Source organism: Scyliorhinus torazame, chromosome 19 (assembly GCF_047496885.1).
Source record: "Scyliorhinus torazame isolate Kashiwa2021f chromosome 19, sScyTor2.1, whole genome shotgun sequence".
Lineage (NCBI taxonomy): Eukaryota > Metazoa > Chordata > Chondrichthyes > Carcharhiniformes > Scyliorhinidae > Scyliorhinus > Scyliorhinus torazame.
In genome coordinates, this window is record NC_092725.1 from 39,949,589 (window position 1) to 39,968,897 (window position 19,309).

The 19,309-nt window shown below is 44.2% G+C and overlaps 1 protein-coding gene across 3 annotated transcripts in view; it reads right to left on the reverse strand.

Moving 5' to 3' along the window:
* Window positions 1–19,309, reverse strand: part of LOC140396095 (protein-methionine sulfoxide oxidase mical3a-like) — a 1,213,674-nt gene that overhangs the window by 233,552 nt on the left and 960,813 nt on the right. For all 3 annotated transcript variants that reach the window (XM_072484207.1, XM_072484206.1, XM_072484208.1), the window contains one exon: window positions 16,520–16,645. In XM_072484207.1, the coding sequence (XP_072340308.1) occupies window positions 16,520–16,645 (126 nt within the window). The remainder of the gene's footprint in view (window positions 1–16,519; window positions 16,646–19,309) is intronic.

The window sequence follows — 19,309 nt, forward strand, 5'->3', positions numbered from 1 at the left end:
GTGTATCTGATCACTGTCAGAGGTGTTGTTCTCTATATCAGTGTATCTGATCACTGTCAGAGGTGTTGTTCTCTATATCCATGTATCTGATCACCCTGTCAGAGGTGTTGTTCTCTATAGCAGTGTATCTGATCACTGTCAGAGGTGTTGTTCTCTATATCAGTGTATCTGATCACCCTGTCAGAGGTGTTGTTCTGTATATCAGTGTATCTGATCACTCTGTCAGAGGTGTTGTTCTGTATATCAGTGTATCTGATCACTGTCAGAGGTGTTGTTCTCTCTATCAGTGTATCTGATCACTCTGTCAGAGGTGGCGTTCTCTATATCAGTGTATCTGATCACTGTCAGAGGTGGTGTTCTCTATATCAGTGTATCTGATTACTCTGTCAGAGGTGTTGTTCTCTATATCAGTGTATCTGATCACTGTCAGAGGTGTTGTTCTCTATATCAGTGTATCTGATCACCCTGTCAGAGGTGTTGTTCTCTATATCAGTGTATCTGATCAGTCTGTCAGAGGTGTTGTTCTCTATATCAGTGTATCTGATCGCTGTCAGAGGTGTTGTTCTCTATATCAGTGTATCTGATCACCCTGTCAGAGGTGTTGTTCTCTATATCAGTGTATCTGATTACTCTGTCAGAGGTGTTGTTCTCTATATCAGTGTATCTGATCACCCTGTCAGAGGTGTTGTTCTCTATATCAGTGTATCTGATCACCCTGTCAGAGGTGTTGTTCTCTATATCAGTGTATCTGATCACTCTGTCAGAGGTGTTGTTCTCTATATCAGTGTATCTGATCACTGTCAGAGGCGGTGTTCTCAAAATCAGTGTATATGATCACCCTGTCAGAGGTGTTGTTCCCTAGATCAGTCTGTCAGAGGTGTTGTTCTCTATATCAGTGTATCTGATCACTGTCAGAGGTGTTGTTCTCTATATCAATGTATCTGATCAGCCTGTCAGAGGTGGTGTTCTCGATATCGGTGTATCTGATCACTCTGTCAGAGGTGGTGTTCTCTCTATCAGTGTATCTGATCACTGTCAGAGGTGTTGTTCTCTATATCAGTGTATCTGATCACTCTGTCAGAGGTGTTGTTCTCTATATCAGTGTATCTGATCACCCTGTCAGAGGTGTTGTTCTCTATATCAGTGTATCTGATCACTGTCAGAGGTGTTGTTCTCTATATCAGTGTATCTGATCACTGTCAGAGGTGTTGTTTTCTATGTCAGTGTATCTGATCACTGTCAGAGGTGTTGTTCTCTATATCCATGTATCTGATCACTCTGTCAGAGGTGGTGTTCTCTATATCAGTGTATCTGATCACTGTCAGAGGTGTTGTTCTCTATATCAGTGTATCTGATCACTCTGTCAGAGGTGTTGTTCTCTATATCAGTGTATCTGATCACCCTGTCAGAGGTGTTGTTCTCTATATCAGTGTATCTGATCACTGTCAGAGGTGTTGTTCTCTATATCAGTGTATCTGATCACTGTCAGAGGTGTTGTTTTCTATGTCAGTGTATCTGATCACTGTCAGAGGTGTTGTTCTCTATATCCATGTATCTGATCACCCTGTCAGAGGTGTTGTTCTCTATATCAGTGTATCTGATCACTGTCAGAGGTGTTGTTCTCTATATCAGTGTATCTGATCACCCTGTCAGAGGTGTTGTTCTGTATATCAGTGTATCTGATCACGCTGTCAGAGGTGGTGTTCTCTATATCAGTGTATCTGATCACCCGGTCAGAGGTGTTGTTCTCGATATCAGTGTATCTGATCACTCTGTCAGAGGTGTTGTTCTCTATATCAGTGTATCTGATCACCCTGTCAGAGGTGTTGTTCTCTATATCAGTGTATCTGATCACTGTCAGAGGTGTTGTTCTCTATATCAGTGTATCTGATCACTCTGTCAGAGGTGTTGTTCTCTATATCAGTGTATCTGATCAGTCTGTCAGAGGTGTTGTTCTCTATATCAGTGTATCTGATCGCTGTCAGAGGTGTTGTTCTCTATATCAGTGTATCTGATCACCCTGTCAGAGGTGTTGTTCTCTATATCAGTGTATCTGATCACTGTCAGAGGTGTTGTTCTCTATATCAGTGTATCTGATCACTGTCAGAGGTGTTGTTCTCTATATCAGTGTATCTGATCACCCTGTCAGAGGTGTTGTTCTCTCTCAGTGTATCTGATCAGTCTGTCAGAGGTGTTGTTCTCTATATCAGTGTATCTGATCGCTGTCAGAGGTGTTGTTCTCTATATCAGTGTATCTGATCACCCTGTCAGAGGTGTTGTTCTCTATATCAGTGTATCTGATCACTGTCAGAGGTGTTGTTCTCTATATCAGTGTATCTGATCACTGTCAGAGGTGTTGTTTTCTATGTCAGTGTATCTGATCACTGTCAGAGGTGTTGTTCTCTATATCCATGTATCTGATCACTCTGTCAGAGGTGGTGTTCTCTATATCAGTGTATCTGATCACTGTCAGAGGTGTTGTTCTCTATATCAGTGTATCTGATCACTCTGTCAGAGGTGTTGTTCTCTATATCAGTGTATCTGATCACCCTGTCAGAGGTGTTGTTCTCTATATCAGTGTATCTGATCACTGTCAGAGGTGTTGTTCTCTATATCAGTGTATCTGATCACTGTCAGAGGTGTTGTTTTCTATGTCAGTGTATCTGATCACTGTCAGAGGTGTTGTTCTCTATATCCATGTATCTGATCACCCTGTCAGAGGTGTTGTTCTCTATATCAGTGTATCTGATCACTGTCAGAGGTGTTGTTCTCTATATCAGTGTATCTGATCACCCTGTCAGAGGTGTTGTTCTGTATATCAGTGTATCTGATCACGCTGTCAGAGGTGGTGTTCTCTATATCAGTGTATCTGATCACCCGGTCAGAGGTGTTGTTCTCGATATCAGTGTATCTGATCACTCTGTCAGAGGTGTTGTTCTCTATATCAGTGTATCTGATCACCCTGTCAGAGGTGTTGTTCTCTATATCAGTGTATCTGATCACTGTCAGAGGTGTTGTTCTCTATATCAGTGTATCTGATCACTCTGTCAGAGGTGTTGTTCTCTATATCAGTGTATCTGATCAGTCTGTCAGAGGTGTTGTTCTCTATATCAGTGTATCTGATCGCTGTCAGAGGTGTTGTTCTCTATATCAGTGTATCTGATCACCCTGTCAGAGGTGTTGTTCTCTATATCAGTGTATCTGATCACTGTCAGAGGTGTTGTTCTCTATATCAGTGTATCTGATCACTGTCAGAGGTGTTGTTCTCTATATCAGTGTATCTGATCACCCTGTCAGAGGTGTTGTTCTCTCTCAGTGTATCTGATCAGTCTGTCAGAGGTGTTGTTCTCTATATCAGTGTATCTGATCGCTGTCAGAGGTGTTGTTCTCTATATCAGTGTATCTGATCACCCTGTCAGAGGTGTTGTTCTCTATATCAGTGTATCTGATTACTCTGTCAGAGGTGTTGTTCTCTATATCAGTGTATCTGATCACCCTGTCAGAGGTGTTGTTCTCTATATCAGTGTATCTGATCACCCTGTCAGAGGTGTTGTTCTCTATATCAGTGTATCTGATCACTCTGTCAGAGGTGTTGTTCTCTATATCAGTGTATCTGATCACTGTCAGAGGCGGTGTTCTCAAAATCAGTGTATATGATCACCCTGTCAGAGGTGTTGTTCCCTAGATCAGTCTGTCAGAGGTGTTGTTCTCTATATCAGTGTATCTGATCACTGTCAGAGGTGCTGTTCTCTATATCAATGTATCTGATCAGCCTGTCAGAGGTGGTGTTCTCGATATCGGTGTATCTGATCACTCTGTCAGAGGTGGTGTTCTCTCTATCAGTGTATCTGATCACTGTCAGAGGTGTTGTTCTCTATATCAGTGTATCTGATCACTCTGTCAGAGGTGTTGTTCTCTATATCAGTGTATCTGATCACCCTGTCATAGGTGTTGTTCTCTATATCAGTGTATCTGATCACTGTCAGAGGTGTTGTTCTCTATATCAGTGTATCTGATCACTGTCAGAGGTGTTGTTTTCTATGTCAGTGTATCTGATCACTGTCAGAGGTGTTGTTCTCTATATCCATGTATCTGATCACTCTGTCAGAGGTGGTGTTCTCTATATCAGTGTATCTGATCACTGTCAGAGGTGTTGTTCTCTATATCAGTGTATCTGATCACTCTGTCAGAGGTGTTGTTCTCTATATCAGTGTATCTGATCACCCTGTCAGAGGTGTTGTTCTCTATATCAGTGTATCTGATCACTGTCAGAGGTGTTGTTCTCTATATCAGTGTATCTGATCACTGTCAGAGGTGTTGTTTTCTTTGTCAGTGTATCTGATCTCTGTCAGAGGTGTTGTTCTCTATATCCATGTATCTGATCACCCTGTCAGAGGTGTTGTTCTCTATATCAGTGTATCTGATCACTGTCAGAGGTGTTGTTCTCTATATCAGTGTATCTGATCACCCTGTCAGAGGTGTTGTTCTGTATATCAGTGTATCTGATCACGCTGTCAGAGGTGGTGTTCTCTATATCAGTGTATCTGATCACCCGGTCAGAGGTGTTGTTCTCGATATCAGTGTATCTGATCACTCTGTCAGAGGTGTTGTTCTCTATATCAGTGTATCTGATCTCCCTGTCAGAGGTGTTGTTCTCTATATCAGTGTATCTGATCACTGTCAGAGGTGTTGTTCTCTATATCAGTGTATCTGATCACTCTGTCAGAGGTGTTGTTCTCTATATCAGTGTATCTGATCAGTCTGTCAGAGGTGTTGTTCTCTATATCAGTGTATCTGATCGCTGTCAGAGGTGTTGTTCTCTATATCAGTGTATCTGATCACCCTGTCAGAGGTGTTGTTCTCTATATCAGTGTATCTGATCACTGTCAGAGGTGTTGTTCTCTATATCAGTGTATCTGATCACTGTCAGAGGTGTTGTTCTCTATATCAGTGTATCTGATCACTGTCAGAGGTGTTGTTCTCTATATCAGTGTATCTGATCAGCCTGTCAGAGGTGGTGTTCTCTATATCGGTGTATCTGATCACTCTGTCAGAGGTGGTGTTCTCTATATCAGTGTATCTGATCACTGTCAGAGGTGTTGTTCTCTATATCCATGTATCTGATCACCCTGTCAGAGGTGTTGTTCTCTATATCAGTGTATCTGATCACTGTCAGAGGTGTTGTTCTCTATATCAGTGTATCTGATCACCCTGTCAGAGGTGTTGTTCTGTATATCAGTGTATCTGATCACTGTCAGAGGTGTTGTTCTGTATATCAGTGTATCTGATCACCCTGTCAGTGGTGTTGTTCTCTATAGCAGTGTATCTGATCACTGTCAGAGGTGTTGTTCTCTATATCAGTGTATCTGATCACCCTGTCAGAGGTGTTGTTCTGTATATCAGTGTATCTGATCACTCTGTCAGAGGTGTTGTTCTGTATATCAGTGTATCTGATCACTGTCAGAGGTGTTGTTCTCTCTATCAGTGTATCTGATCACTCTGTCAGAGGTGGCGTTCTCTATATCAGTGTATCTGATCACTGTCAGAGGTGGTGTTCTCTATATCAGTGTATCTGATTACTCTGTCAGAGGTGTTGTTCTCTATATCAGTGTATCTGATCACTGTCAGAGGTGTTGTTCTCTATATCAGTGTATCTGATCACCCTGTCAGAGGTGTTGTTCTCTATATCAGTGTATCTGATCAGTCTGTCAGAGGTGTTGTTCTCTATATCAGTGTATCTGATCGCTGTCAGAGGTGTTGTTCTCTATATCAGTGTATCTGATCACCCTGTCAGAGGTGTTGTTCTCTATATCAGTGTATCTGATTACTCTGTCAGAGGTGTTGTTCTCTATATCAGTGTATCTGATCACCCTGTCAGAGGTGTTGTTCTCTATATCAGTGTATCTGATCACCCTGTCAGAGGTGTTGTTCTCTATATCAGTGTATCTGATCACTCTGTCAGAGGTGTTGTTCTCTATATCAGTGTATCTGATCACTGTCAGAGGCGGTGTTCTCAAAATCAGTGTATATGATCACCCTGTCAGAGGTGTTGTTCCCTAGATCAGTCTGTCAGAGGTGTTGTTCTCTATATCAGTGTATCTGATCACTGTCAGAGGTGTTGTTCTCTATATCAGTGTATCTGATCAGCCTGTCAGAGGTGGTGTTCTCGATATCGGTGTATCTGATCACTCTGTCAGAGGTGTTGTTCTCTATATCAGTGTATCTGATCACTGTCAGAGGTGTTGTTCTCTATATCAGTGTATCTGATCACTGTCAGAGGTGTTGTTCTCTATATCAGTGTATCTGATCAGCCTGTCAGAGGTGGTGTTCTCTATATCGGTGTATCTGATCACTCTGTCAGAGGTGGTGTTCTCTATATCAGTGTATCTGATCACTGTCAGAGGTGTTGTTCTCTATATCCATGTATCTGATCACCCTGTCAGAGGTGTTCTCTATATCAGTGTATCTGATCACTGTCAGAGGTGTTGTTCTCTATATCAGTGTATCTGATCACCCTGTCAGAGGTGTTGTTCTGTATATCAGTGTATCTGATCACTGTCAGAGGTGTTGTTCTGTATATCAGTGTATCTGATCACCCTGTCAGTGGTGTTGTTCTCTATATCAGTGTATCTGATCACCCTGTCAGAGGTGTTGTTCTCTATATCAATGTATCTGATCACTGTCAGAGGTGTTGTTCCCTATATCAGTGTATCTGATCACTGTCAGAGGTGTTGTTCTCTATATCAGTGTATCTGATCACTGTCAGAGGTGTTGTTCTCTATATCCATGTATCTGATCACCCTGTCAGAGGTGTTGTTCTCTATAGCAGTGTATCTGATCACTGTCAGAGGTGTTGTTCTCTATATCAGTGTATCTGATCACCCTGTCAGAGGTGTTGTTCTGTATATCAGTGTATCTGATCACTCTGTCAGAGGTGTTGTTCTGTATATCAGTGTATCTGATCACTGTCAGAGGTGTTGTTCTCTCTATCAGTGTATCTGATCACTCTGTCAGAGGTGGCGTTCTCTATATCAGTGTATCTGATCACTGTCAGAGGTGGTGTTCTCTATATCAGTGTATCTGATTACTCTGTCAGAGGTGTTGTTCTCTATATCAGTGTATCTGATCACTGTCAGAGGTGTTGTTCTCTATATCAGTGTATCTGATCACCCTGTCAGAGGTGTTGTTCTCTATATCAGTGTATCTGATCAGTCTGTCAGAGGTGTTGTTCTCTATATCAGTGTATCTGATCGCTGTCAGAGGTGTTGTTCTCTATATCAGTGTATCTGATCACCCTGTCAGAGGTGTTGTTCTCTATATCAGTGTATCTGATTACTCTGTCAGAGGTGTTGTTCTCTATATCAGTGTATCTGATCACCCTGTCAGAGGTGTTGTTCTCTATATCAGTGTATCTGATCACCCTGTCAGAGGTGTTGTTCTCTATATCAGTGTATCTGATCACTCTGTCAGAGGTGTTGTTCTCTATATCAGTGTATCTGATCACTGTCAGAGGCGGTGTTCTCAAAATCAGTGTATATGATCACCCTGTCAGAGGTGTTGTTCCCTAGATCAGTCTGTCAGAGGTGTTGTTCTCTATATCAGTGTATCTGATCACTGTCAGAGGTGTTGTTCTCTATATCAATGTATCTGATCAGCCTGTCAGAGGTGGTGTTCTCGATATCGGTGTATCTGATCACTCTGTCAGAGGTGGTGTTCTCTCTATCAGTGTATCTGATCACTGTCAGAGGTGTTGTTCTCTATATCAGTGTATCTGATCACTCTGTCAGAGGTGTTGTTCTCTATATCAGTGTATCTGATCACCCTGTCAGAGGTGTTGTTCTCTATATCAGTGTATCTGATCACTGTCAGAGGTGTTGTTCTCTATATCAGTGTATCTGATCACTGTCAGAGGTGTTGTTTTCTATGTCAGTGTATCTGATCACTGTCAGAGGTGTTGTTCTCTATATCCATGTATCTGATCACTCTGTCAGAGGTGGTGTTCTCTATATCAGTGTATCTGATCACTGTCAGAGGTGTTGTTCTCTATATCAGTGTATCTGATCACTCTGTCAGAGGTGTTGTTCTCTATATCAGTGTATCTGATCACCCTGTCAGAGGTGTTGTTCTCTATATCAGTGTATCTGATCACTGTCAGAGGTGTTGTTCTCTATATCAGTGTATCTGATCACTGTCAGAGGTGTTGTGTTCTATGTCAGTGTATCTGATCACTGTCAGAGGTGTTGTTCTCTATATCCATGTATCTGATCACCCTGTCAGAGGTGTTGTTCTCTATATCAGTGTATCTGATCACTGTCAGAGGTGTTGTTCTCTATATCAGTGTATCTGATCACCCTGTCAGAGGTGTTGTTCTGTATATCAGTGTATCTGATCACGCTGTCAGAGGTGGTGTTCTCTATATCAGTGTATCTGATCACCCTGTCAGAGGTGTTGTTCTCGATATCAGTGTATCTGATCACTCTGTCAGAGGTGTTGTTCTCTATATCAGTGTATCTGATCACCCTGTCAGAGGTGTTGTTCTCTATATCAGTGTATCTGATCACTGTCAGAGGTGTTGTTCCCTATATCAGTGTATCTGATCACTGTCAGAGGTGTTGTTCTCTATATCAGTGTATCTGATCACTGTCAGAGGTGTTGTTCTCTATATCCATGTATCTGATCACCCTGTCAGAGGTGTTGTTCTCTATAGCAGTGTATCTGATCACTGTCAGAGGTGTTGTTCTCTATATCAGTGTATCTGATCACCCTGTCAGAGGTGTTGTTCTGTATATCAGTGTATCTGATCACTCTGTCAGAGGTGTTGTTCTGTATATCAGTGTATCTGATCACTGTCAGAGGTGTTGTTCTCTCTATCAGTGTATCTGATCACTCTGTCAGAGGTGGCGTTCTCTATATCAGTGTATCTGATCACTGTCAGAGGTGGTGTTCTCTATATCAGTGTATCTGATTACTCTGTCAGAGGTGTTGTTCTCTATATCAGTGTATCTGATCACTGTCAGAGGTGTTGTTCTCTATATCAGTGTATCTGATCACCCTGTCAGAGGTGTTGTTCTCTATATCAGTGTATCTGATCAGTCTGTCAGAGGTGTTGTTCTCTATATCAGTGTATCTGATCGCTGTCAGAGGTGTTGTTCTCTATATCAGTGTATCTGATCACCCTGTCAGAGGTGTTGTTCTCTATATCAGTGTATCTGATTACTCTGTCAGAGGTGTTGTTCTCTATATCAGTGTATCTGATCACCCTGTCAGAGGTGTTGTTCTCTATATCAGTGTATCTGATCACCCTGTCAGAGGTGTTGTTCTCTATATCAGTGTATCTGATCACTCTGTCAGAGGTGTTGTTCTCTATATCAGTGTATCTGATCACTGTCAGAGGCGGTGTTCTCAAAATCAGTGTATATGATCACCCTGTCAGAGGTGTTGTTCCCTAGATCAGTCTGTCAGAGGTGTTGTTCTCTATATCAGTGTATCTGATCACTGTCAGAGGTGTTGTTCTCTATATCAATGTATCTGATCAGCCTGTCAGAGGTGGTGTTCTCGATATCGGTGTATCTGATCACTCTGTCAGAGGTGGTGTTCTCTCTATCAGTGTATCTGATCACTGTCAGAGGTGTTGTTCTCTATATCAGTGTATCTGATCACTCTGTCAGAGGTGTTGTTCTCTATATCAGTGTATCTGATCACCCTGTCAGAGGTGTTGTTCTCTATATCAGTGTATCTGATCACTGTCAGAGGTGTTGTTCTCTATATCAGTGTATCTGATCACTGTCAGAGGTGTTGTTTTCTATGTCAGTGTATCTGATCACTGTCAGAGGTGTTGTTCTCTATATCCATGTATCTGATCACTCTGTCAGAGGTGGTGTTCTCTATATCAGTGTATCTGATCACTGTCAGAGGTGTTGTTCTCTATATCAGTGTATCTGATCACTCTGTCAGAGGTGTTGTTCTCTATATCAGTGTATCTGATCACCCTGTCAGAGGTGTTGTTCTCTATATCAGTGTATCTGATCACTGTCAGAGGTGTTGTTCTCTATATCAGTGTATCTGATCACTGTCAGAGGTGTTGTTTTCTATGTCAGTGTATCTGATCACTGTCAGAGGTGTTGTTCTCTATATCCATGTATCTGATCACCCTGTCAGAGGTGTTGTTCTCTATATCAGTGTATCTGATCACTGTCAGAGGTGTTGTTCTCTATATCAGTGTATCTGATCACCCTGTCAGAGGTGTTGTTCTGTATATCAGTGTATCTGATCACGCTGTCAGAGGTGGTGTTCTCTATATCAGTGTATCTGATCACCCGGTCAGAGGTGTTGTTCTCGATATCAGTGTATCTGATCACTCTGTCAGAGGTGTTGTTCTCTATATCAGTGTATCTGATCACCCTGTCAGAGGTGTTGTTCTCTATATCAGTGTATCTGATCACTGTCAGAGGTGTTGTTCTCTATATCAGTGTATCTGATCACTCTGTCAGAGGTGTTGTTCTCTATATCAGTGTATCTGATCAGTCTGTCAGAGGTGTTGTTCTCTATATCAGTGTATCTGATCGCTGTCAGAGGTGTTGTTCTCTATATCAGTGTATCTGATCACCCTGTCAGAGGTGTTGTTCTCTATATCAGTGTATCTGATCACTGTCAGAGGTGTTGTTCTCTATATCAGTGTATCTGATCACTGTCAGAGGTGTTGTTCTCTATATCAGTGTATCTGATCACCCTGTCAGAGGTGTTGTTCTCTCTCAGTGTATCTGATCAGTCTGTCAGAGGTGTTGTTCTCTATATCAGTGTATCTGATCGCTGTCAGAGGTGTTGTTCTCTATATCAGTGTATCTGATCACCCTGTCAGAGGTGTTGTTCTCTATATCAGTGTATCTGATCACTGTCAGAGGTGTTGTTCTCTATATCAGTGTATCTGATCACTGTCAGAGGTGTTGTTTTCTATGTCAGTGTATCTGATCACTGTCAGAGGTGTTGTTCTCTATATCCATGTATCTGATCACTCTGTCAGAGGTGGTGTTCTCTATATCAGTGTATCTGATCACTGTCAGAGGTGTTGTTCTCTATATCAGTGTATCTGATCACTCTGTCAGAGGTGTTGTTCTCTATATCAGTGTATCTGATCACCCTGTCAGAGGTGTTGTTCTCTATATCAGTGTATCTGATCACTGTCAGAGGTGTTGTTCTCTATATCAGTGTATCTGATCACTGTCAGAGGTGTTGTTTTCTATGTCAGTGTATCTGATCACTGTCAGAGGTGTTGTTCTCTATATCCATGTATCTGATCACCCTGTCAGAGGTGTTGTTCTCTATATCAGTGTATCTGATCACTGTCAGAGGTGTTGTTCTCTATATCAGTGTATCTGATCACCCTGTCAGAGGTGTTGTTCTGTATATCAGTGTATCTGATCACGCTGTCAGAGGTGGTGTTCTCTATATCAGTGTATCTGATCACCCGGTCAGAGGTGTTGTTCTCGATATCAGTGTATCTGATCACTCTGTCAGAGGTGTTGTTCTCTATATCAGTGTATCTGATCACCCTGTCAGAGGTGTTGTTCTCTATATCAGTGTATCTGATCACTGTCAGAGGTGTTGTTCTCTATATCAGTGTATCTGATCACTCTGTCAGAGGTGTTGTTCTCTATATCAGTGTATCTGATCAGTCTGTCAGAGGTGTTGTTCTCTATATCAGTGTATCTGATCGCTGTCAGAGGTGTTGTTCTCTATATCAGTGTATCTGATCACCCTGTCAGAGGTGTTGTTCTCTATATCAGTGTATCTGATCACTGTCAGAGGTGTTGTTCTCTATATCAGTGTATCTGATCACTGTCAGAGGTGTTGTTCTCTATATCAGTGTATCTGATCACCCTGTCAGAGGTGTTGTTCTCTCTCAGTGTATCTGATCAGTCTGTCAGAGGTGTTGTTCTCTATATCAGTGTATCTGATCGCTGTCAGAGGTGTTGTTCTCTATATCAGTGTATCTGATCACCCTGTCAGAGGTGTTGTTCTCTATATCAGTGTATCTGATTACTCTGTCAGAGGTGTTGTTCTCTATATCAGTGTATCTGATCACCCTGTCAGAGGTGTTGTTCTCTATATCAGTGTATCTGATCACCCTGTCAGAGGTGTTGTTCTCTATATCAGTGTATCTGATCACTCTGTCAGAGGTGTTGTTCTCTATATCAGTGTATCTGATCACTGTCAGAGGCGGTGTTCTCAAAATCAGTGTATATGATCACCCTGTCAGAGGTGTTGTTCCCTAGATCAGTCTGTCAGAGGTGTTGTTCTCTATATCAGTGTATCTGATCACTGTCAGAGGTGCTGTTCTCTATATCAATGTATCTGATCAGCCTGTCAGAGGTGGTGTTCTCGATATCGGTGTATCTGATCACTCTGTCAGAGGTGGTGTTCTCTCTATCAGTGTATCTGATCACTGTCAGAGGTGTTGTTCTCTATATCAGTGTATCTGATCACTCTGTCAGAGGTGTTGTTCTCTATATCAGTGTATCTGATCACCCTGTCATAGGTGTTGTTCTCTATATCAGTGTATCTGATCACTGTCAGAGGTGTTGTTCTCTATATCAGTGTATCTGATCACTGTCAGAGGTGTTGTTTTCTATGTCAGTGTATCTGATCACTGTCAGAGGTGTTGTTCTCTATATCCATGTATCTGATCACTCTGTCAGAGGTGGTGTTCTCTATATCAGTGTATCTGATCACTGTCAGAGGTGTTGTTCTCTATATCAGTGTATCTGATCACTCTGTCAGAGGTGTTGTTCTCTATATCAGTGTATCTGATCACCCTGTCAGAGGTGTTGTTCTCTATATCAGTGTATCTGATCACTGTCAGAGGTGTTGTTCTCTATATCAGTGTATCTGATCACTGTCAGAGGTGTTGTTTTCTTTGTCAGTGTATCTGATCTCTGTCAGAGGTGTTGTTCTCTATATCCATGTATCTGATCACCCTGTCAGAGGTGTTGTTCTCTATATCAGTGTATCTGATCACTGTCAGAGGTGTTGTTCTCTATATCAGTGTATCTGATCACCCTGTCAGAGGTGTTGTTCTGTATATCAGTGTATCTGATCACGCTGTCAGAGGTGGTGTTCTCTATATCAGTGTATCTGATCACCCGGTCAGAGGTGTTGTTCTCGATATCAGTGTATCTGATCACTCTGTCAGAGGTGTTGTTCTCTATATCAGTGTATCTGATCTCCCTGTCAGAGGTGTTGTTCTCTATATCAGTGTATCTGATCACTGTCAGAGGTGTTGTTCTCTATATCAGTGTATCTGATCACTCTGTCAGAGGTGTTGTTCTCTATATCAGTGTATCTGATCAGTCTGTCAGAGGTGTTGTTCTCTATATCAGTGTATCTGATCGCTGTCAGAGGTGTTGTTCTCTATATCAGTGTATCTGATCACCCTGTCAGAGGTGTTGTTCTCTATATCAGTGTATCTGATCACTGTCAGAGGTGTTGTTCTCTATATCAGTGTATCTGATCACTGTCAGAGGTGTTGTTCTCTATATCAGTGTATCTGATCACTGTCAGAGGTGTTGTTCTCTATATCAGTGTATCTGATCAGCCTGTCAGAGGTGGTGTTCTCTATATCGGTGTATCTGATCACTCTGTCAGAGGTGGTGTTCTCTATATCAGTGTATCTGATCACTGTCAGAGGTGTTGTTCTCTATATCCATGTATCTGATCACCCTGTCAGAGGTGTTGTTCTCTATATCAGTGTATCTGATCACTGTCAGAGGTGTTGTTCTCTATATCAGTGTATCTGATCACCCTGTCAGAGGTGTTGTTCTGTATATCAGTGTATCTGATCACTGTCAGAGGTGTTGTTCTGTATATCAGTGTATCTGATCACCCTGTCAGTGGTGTTGTTCTCTATAGCAGTGTATCTGATCACTGTCAGAGGTGTTGTTCTCTATATCAGTGTATCTGATCACCCTGTCAGAGGTGTTGTTCTGTATATCAGTGTATCTGATCACTCTGTCAGAGGTGTTGTTCTGTATATCAGTGTATCTGATCACTGTCAGAGGTGTTGTTCTCTCTATCAGTGTATCTGATCACTCTGTCAGAGGTGGCGTTCTCTATATCAGTGTATCTGATCACTGTCAGAGGTGGTGTTCTCTATATCAGTGTATCTGATTACTCTGTCAGAGGTGTTGTTCTCTATATCAGTGTATCTGATCACTGTCAGAGGTGTTGTTCTCTATATCAGTGTATCTGATCACCCTGTCAGAGGTGTTGTTCTCTATATCAGTGTATCTGATCAGTCTGTCAGAGGTGTTGTTCTCTATATCAGTGTATCTGATCGCTGTCAGAGGTGTTGTTCTCTATATCAGTGTATCTGATCACCCTGTCAGAGGTGTTGTTCTCTATATCAGTGTATCTGATTACTCTGTCAGAGGTGTTGTTCTCTATATCAGTGTATCTGATCACCCTGTCAGAGGTGTTGTTCTCTATATCAGTGTATCTGATCACCCTGTCAGAGGTGTTGTTCTCTATATCAGTGTATCTGATCACTCTGTCAGAGGTGTTGTTCTCTATATCAGTGTATCTGATCACTGTCAGAGGCGGTGTTCTCAAAATCAGTGTATATGATCACCCTGTCAGAGGTGTTGTTCCCTAGATCAGTCTGTCAGAGGTGTTGTTCTCTATATCAGTGTATCTGATCACTGTCAGAGGTGTTGTTCTCTATATCAGTGTATCTGATCAGCCTGTCAGAGGTGGTGTTCTCGATATCGGTGTATCTGATCACTCTGTCAGAGGTGTTGTTCTCTATATCAGTGTATCTGATCACTGTCAGAGGTGTTGTTCTCTATATCAGTGTATCTGATCACTGTCAGAGGTGTTGTTCTCTATATCAGTGTATCTGATCAGCCTGTCAGAGGTGGTGTTCTCTATATCGGTGTATCTGATCACTCTGTCAGAGGTGGTGTTCTCTATATCAGTGTATCTGATCACTGTCAGAGGTGTTGTTCTCTATATCCATGTATCTGATCACCCTGTCAGAGGTGTTCTCTATATCAGTGTATCTGATCACTGTCAGAGGTGTTGTTCTCTATATCAGTGTATCTGATCACCCTGTCAGAGGTGTTGTTCTGTATATCAGTGTATCTGATCACTGTCAGAGGTGTTGTTCTGTATATCAGTGTATCTGATCACCCTGTCAGTGGTGTTGTTCTCTATATCAGTGTATCTGATCACTGTCAGAGGTGTTGTTCTGTATATCAGTGTATCTGATCACTCTGTCAGAGGTGTTGTTCTGTATATCAGTGTATCTGATCACTGTCAGAGGTGTTGTTCTCTATATCAGTGTATCTGATCACTCTGTCAGAGGTGTTGTTCTCTATATCAGTGTATCTGATCACTCTGTCAGAGGTGGTGTTCTCTATATCAGTGTATCTGATCACTGTCAGAGGTGGTGTTCTCTATATCAGTGTATCTGATCACTCTGTCAGAGGTGTTGTTCTCTATATCAGTGTATCTGATCACTGTCAGAGGTGTTGTTCTCTATATCAGTGTATCTGATCACTGTCAGAGGTGTTGTTCTCTCTATCAGTGTATCTGATCACTGTCAGAGGTGTTGTTCTCTATATCAGTGTATCTGATCACCCTGTCAGAGGTGTTGTTCTCTATATCAGTGTATCTGATCACCCTGTCAGAGGTGTTGTTCTCTATATCAGTGTATCTGATCACTGTCAGAGGTGTTGTTCTCTATATCAGTGTATCTGATCACTGTCAGAGGTGTTCTCTCTATCAGTGTATCTGATCACCCTGTCAGAGGCGGTGTTCTCTATATCAGTGTATCTGATCACCCTGTCAGAGGTGTTGTTCTCTATATCAGTGTATCTGATCACTGTCAGACGTGTTGTTCTCTATATCAGTGTATCTGATTACTCTGTCAGACGTGTTGTTCTCTATATCAGTGTATCTGATCACCCTGTCAGAGGTGTTGTTCTCTATATCAGTGTATCTGATCACCCTGTCAGAGGTGTTGTTCTCTATATCAGTGTATCTGATCACTCTGTCAGTGGTGTTGTTCTCTATATCAGTGTATCTGATCACTGTCAGAGGCGGTGTTCTCGAAATCAGTGTATCTGATCACTGTCAGAGGTGTTCTCTCTATCAGTGTATCTGATCACTCTGTCAGTGGTGTTGTTCTCTATATCAGTGTATCTGATCACCCTGTCAGTGGTGTTGTTCTCTATATCAGTGTATCTGATCACTCTGTCAGAGGTGTTGTTCTCTATATCAGTGTATCTGATCACTCTGTCAGTGGTGTTGTTCTCTATATCAGTGTATCTGATCACTCTGTCAGAGGTGTTGTTCTCTATATCAGTGTATCTGATCACTGTCAGAGGTGGTGTTCTCTATATCAGTGTATCTGATCACTGTCAGAGGTGTTGTTCTCTGTATCAGTGTATCTGATCACCCTGTCAGAGGCGGTGTTCTCTATATCAGTGTAATTTGTGTTCATAAATCTTGGGTCGATCATTACCTTCTGGCGGCGAGATAGTTGTCGGGCACTCCCCCTCCTGTCCTGTGATATGTGTCCAGTGAACATCTGCCTTGATTTCCAGAGGGTCAATGGGACTTATTATCTGTCGTACTCGTAGGCCCGAAGCTGCTTGACGTGGCAGACAGTGCCAGAGAGGCAGCAGCATTGTCAGCACACAGCAGGATACAGATTGAAAAAGAGATAAAGACAAAGTGAGGTACAGCACAGCAGGTAAAGGTGAGAATTACAAACAGCAAGGGATCCAGCGCAGAGAACAGCAGGCAGAGGAGAAAGGAGGCGGGGAAGCAGAGCTTCAGATACCAGAGGGAGCTTAATCTGGCGATCCGAGTCAGAGGGCAATACACCAGGGAGCTGAACCCTGGAGAAAAAACCCCCAGGGAGCTGAACCCCAGGGAGCTGAACCCCAGGGAGCTGAACCCCAGGGAGCTGAACCCCAGGGAGCTGAACCCCAGAGAGCTGAATCCCAGAGAGCTGAACCCCAGTGAGCTGAACCCCAGAGAGCTGAACCCCAGGGAGCTGAACCCCAGGGAGTTGAACCCCAGGGAGCTTCACCCAAGGGAGCTGAACCCCAGGGAGTTGAACCCCAGGGAGCTGAACCCCAGGGAGCTGAACCCCAGAGAGCTGAACCCCAGAGAACTGAACCCCAGGGAGCTGAACCCCAGAGAGCTGAACCCCAGAGAGCTGAACCCCAGGGAGCTGAACCCCAGGGAGTTGGACCCCAGGGAGCTGAACCCCAGGGAGCTGAACCCCAGAGAGCTGAACCCCAGAGAGCTGAACCCCAGAGAGCTGAACCCCAGGGAGCTGAATCCCAGGGAGCTGAACCCCAGAGAGCTGATCCCCAGGGAGCTGAACCCCAGGGAGCTGAACCCCAGGGAGCTGAACCCCAGTGAGCTGAACCCCTGAGAGCTGAACCCCAGGGAGCTGAACCCCTGGGAGTTGAACCCCAGGGAGCTGAACCCCAGGGAGCTGAACCCCTGGGAGCTGAACCCCAGAGAGCTGAACCCCAGAGAGCTGAACCCCAGGGAGCTGAACCCCAGGGAGCTGAACCCCAGAGAGATGAACCCCAGAGAGCTGAACCCCAGAGAGATGAACCCCAGAGAGCTGAACCCCAGGGAGCTGAACCCCAGAGAGCTGAACCCCAGGGAGCTGAACCCCAGGGAGCTGAACCCCAGAGAGCTGAACCCCAGGGAGCTGAACCCCAGGGATCTGAACCCCAGGGAGCTGAACCCCAGAGAGCTGAACCCCAGGGAGCTGAACCCTGATGGTCTGGCCCTCGGGGAAGCTGAACCCTGATGGGCTGGCCCTCGGGGAAGCTGAACCCTGATTGGCTGGCCCTCGGGGAAGCTGAACCCTGATGGTCTGGGCCTCGGGGAAGCTGAACCCTGATGGGCGAGGCCTCGGGGAAGCTGAACCCTGATGGTCTGGGCCCTCGGGGAAGCTGAACCCTGATTGGCTGGCCCTCGGGGAAGCTGAACCCTGATTGGCTGGCCCTCGGGGAAGCTGAACCCTGATGGGCTGGGCCCTCGTGGAAGCTGAACCCTGATGGGCGAGGCCTCGGGGAAGCTGAACCCTGATGGGCTGGGCCCTCGTGGAAGCTGAACCCTGATGGGCTGGGCCTCGGGGAAGCTGAACCCTGATTGGCTGGCCCTCGGGGAAGCTGAACACTGATTGGCTGGCCCTCGTGGAAGCTGAACCCTGATGGTCTGGGCCTCGGGGAAGCTGAACCCTGATGGTCTGGGCCTCGGGGAAGCTGAACACTGATGGGCTGGGCCTTGGGGAAGCTGAACACTGATGGGCTGGGTCTTGGGGAAGCTCAAGTCCAGAGAGTGGGTGACTGGCATTTCGGCTCCACACGCTACTGATTTTGAAATGTCACAAATATGTCAGCTGGCATAGTCCATGGACATTTAGCCAGGTGTTTGTTTCTGTTCCCTGTGCTGTATGCTCAGTCTCTCGCTCTGTGACATTCTAATTATTGTGATTCCCTGAGGCATAGCCCAGTGCAGCAGCTCCCCGTGATACTAAACTCCGAGCTCCGGGTTGACTGTAGGTGCCAATACCCACATACTGCCTGTGACGTTAGGTGTTCACAAAAGCAAAAAGGTTAGTTGCACAAGTGTTAAATTGCAGTCCACACAACATGCATAAGGCCGAGAGTGCAGAGAACACAGCGCCCTCCACATTCCAGTTCAGGCACCCCACAGCTGATCCTGCCAGAGGTCGCAGTGCATCACAACAGCCACCCGTCCCAATCTACTCAAACCTCCAGCGCTGGTGAGCAATGTCTTTTCTTGCCAAACTCTCCAGCGGGGAGAGAGTTAATGAGAGCAGGAGAGCAGGTTCCAGTACAGCCAAATACAAAGGTGCCCAGTGTGCTCTAACGATCCAGGCTTAGGTACCAGTCACAACTGTCAGACAGACCAGTGCCCTGTGATGGTCAGTGCTCTGTGACAACCCATACCTCACAGCAGTGGCCTGGCACCAGGCTCTCTGAGTGAACTGGGAGTGTGCACCTGAAACCTCACTGGGGTACACTCTAGAGTGATTTTTGGGTAATGATACTTTGCTGTAACCTCCTCCTGTGTGCTCCCCAATGCAGCTTGTAGCATACAGGAAATACAGTTCACTCCTTTTAACTTGTTCTCACTGGCATTCCAGGGAACCGCACTCTCCAGGGAGCATCCGCCTGTTTTAGCCACTTTTTTTGGCCACGCTGATTAACTTTTACATGAGCCCAGCTGGAGATCTCGGCCAATATTGTCATGAGTT